At 49.3% G+C, this 1,493-nt stretch overlaps 1 protein-coding gene across 1 annotated transcript in view; it reads right to left on the reverse strand.

Moving 5' to 3' along the window:
- Window positions 1-1,173, reverse strand: part of LOC148431396 (uncharacterized) — a gene marked incomplete at its 5' end in the record, with an annotated part of 6,679 nt that extends 5,506 nt beyond the window's left edge. The window contains 2 exons of the mRNA XM_088466025.1: window positions 430-504; window positions 1,108-1,173. Coding sequence (XP_088322151.1) covers window positions 430-504; window positions 1,108-1,173 — 141 coding nt within the window. The remainder of the gene's footprint in view (window positions 1-429; window positions 505-1,107) is intronic.
- Between the last annotated feature and the right edge of the window lie 320 nt (window positions 1,174-1,493).

The following is a 1,493-nucleotide window of genomic DNA, read 5'->3' on the forward strand; positions in this document are numbered from 1 at the left end:
AGAGAGAGGGTGAGAGGGAGGGAGAGAAAGACAGAGAGGGGAGAGAGAAAGAGAGAGAGAAAAAGAGAAAGAGGGGGGAGAGGGAGGGAGAGAAAGAAAGAGAGAGAGGGTGAGAGGGAGGGAGACAAAGACAGAGAGGAAGAGAGAAAGAGAGAGAGAAAAAGAGAGAAAGGGGGAGAGGGAGGGAGAGAAAGAAAGAGAGAGAGGGGGAGAGGAAGGGAGAGAGAGAAAGAGGAAAAAAAGAGAGAGAGAAGGGGAGAGGGAAGGAGAGAAAGAGAGAGAGAGGGGCAGAGGGAGGGAGAGAAAGACAGAGAGGGAGAGAGAAAGAGATTGGGAGAGAAAGAGAGAGAAAGAGAGAGAGAGACTGACAAGGGAAAAAAAGGAGAGAGATACAGTGCTGTAGAAAACAATGTGTTGTACTGTACTTACGCAGCATGGAGAAGCCACTGGGGCCAGGTGGTGTTGTTGATGATGGTGGTGGTGGTGGTGGTGGTGGTGGTAGGACTGTGGAAAAAGAACAGTTTCCTTCAAAACCATTGGAAACAAATAAACTGTATAAATCTTGAACAGAGCCTCCATAACAACAAAAACAAACATAGACAGAGAGAGAAAAAGAAAGAAAGAGAGAGGGGTTAGAGGGAAAGAGAGAGAGAGAGGGGGAGAGGGAGGGAGAGACGGGGCGAGGGAGAGGGATGGAGGGATAGGGAGGGGAGAGGGAGGGAGTGAAAGAAAGAGAAAGAGGGAGAGAGGGAGGGAGAGAAAGACAGAGAAGGATAGATAAAGAGAGAGAGAAAAAGAGAGAGAGAGAGGGGGAGAGGGAGGGAGAGAAAGAAAGAGAGAGGGGAGAGAGAGAGGTAGAGAGAGAAGAAAGAGAGGAAAAAAAGAGAGAGAGGGGGAGAGGGAAGGAGAGAAAGAGAGAGAGAGGGGGAGAGGAGGGAGAGAAAGACAGAGAGGGAGAGAGAAAGAGAGAGGGAGGGAGAATGAGAGAGAGGGAGAGAGAAAGAGAGAGGGAGGGAGAATGAGAGAGAGAGGGGGGGGAAAAAGGACAAAGGAAAAAAAGGAGAGAGATAAAGTGCTGTAGAACACAATGTGGTGTACTGTACTTACGCAGCATGGAGAAGCCACTGGGGCCAGGTGGTGTTGTTGATGGTGGTGGTGGTGGTGGTGGTAGGACTGTGGAAAAAGATCAGTTTCCATCCAAACCATTTGGAAACAAAAAAACTGTATAAATCTTGAACAGAGCCTCCATAAAACAAACATAGACAGAGAGAGAAAAAGTAAAAGAGAGAGGGGTAGAGGGAAAGAGAGAGAGAGGGGGAGAGGGAGGGAGAGGGGGCGAGGGAGAGGGAGGGAGGATAGGGAGGGGGAGAGGGAGGGAAAGAAAGAAAAGAGAAAGAGGGAGAGAGGGAGGGAGAGAACAGGACAGAGAAGGATAGAGAAAGAAAGAGAGAAAAAAGAAAGAGAGAGAGGGGGAGAGGGAGGGAGAGAGAAAG

The sequence above is a fragment of the Taudactylus pleione genome, unplaced genomic scaffold (assembly GCF_031769625.1).
Source record: "Taudactylus pleione unplaced genomic scaffold, aTauple2 ptg002295l, whole genome shotgun sequence".
Classification (NCBI taxonomy): Eukaryota; Metazoa; Chordata; class Amphibia; order Anura; family Myobatrachidae; genus Taudactylus; species Taudactylus pleione.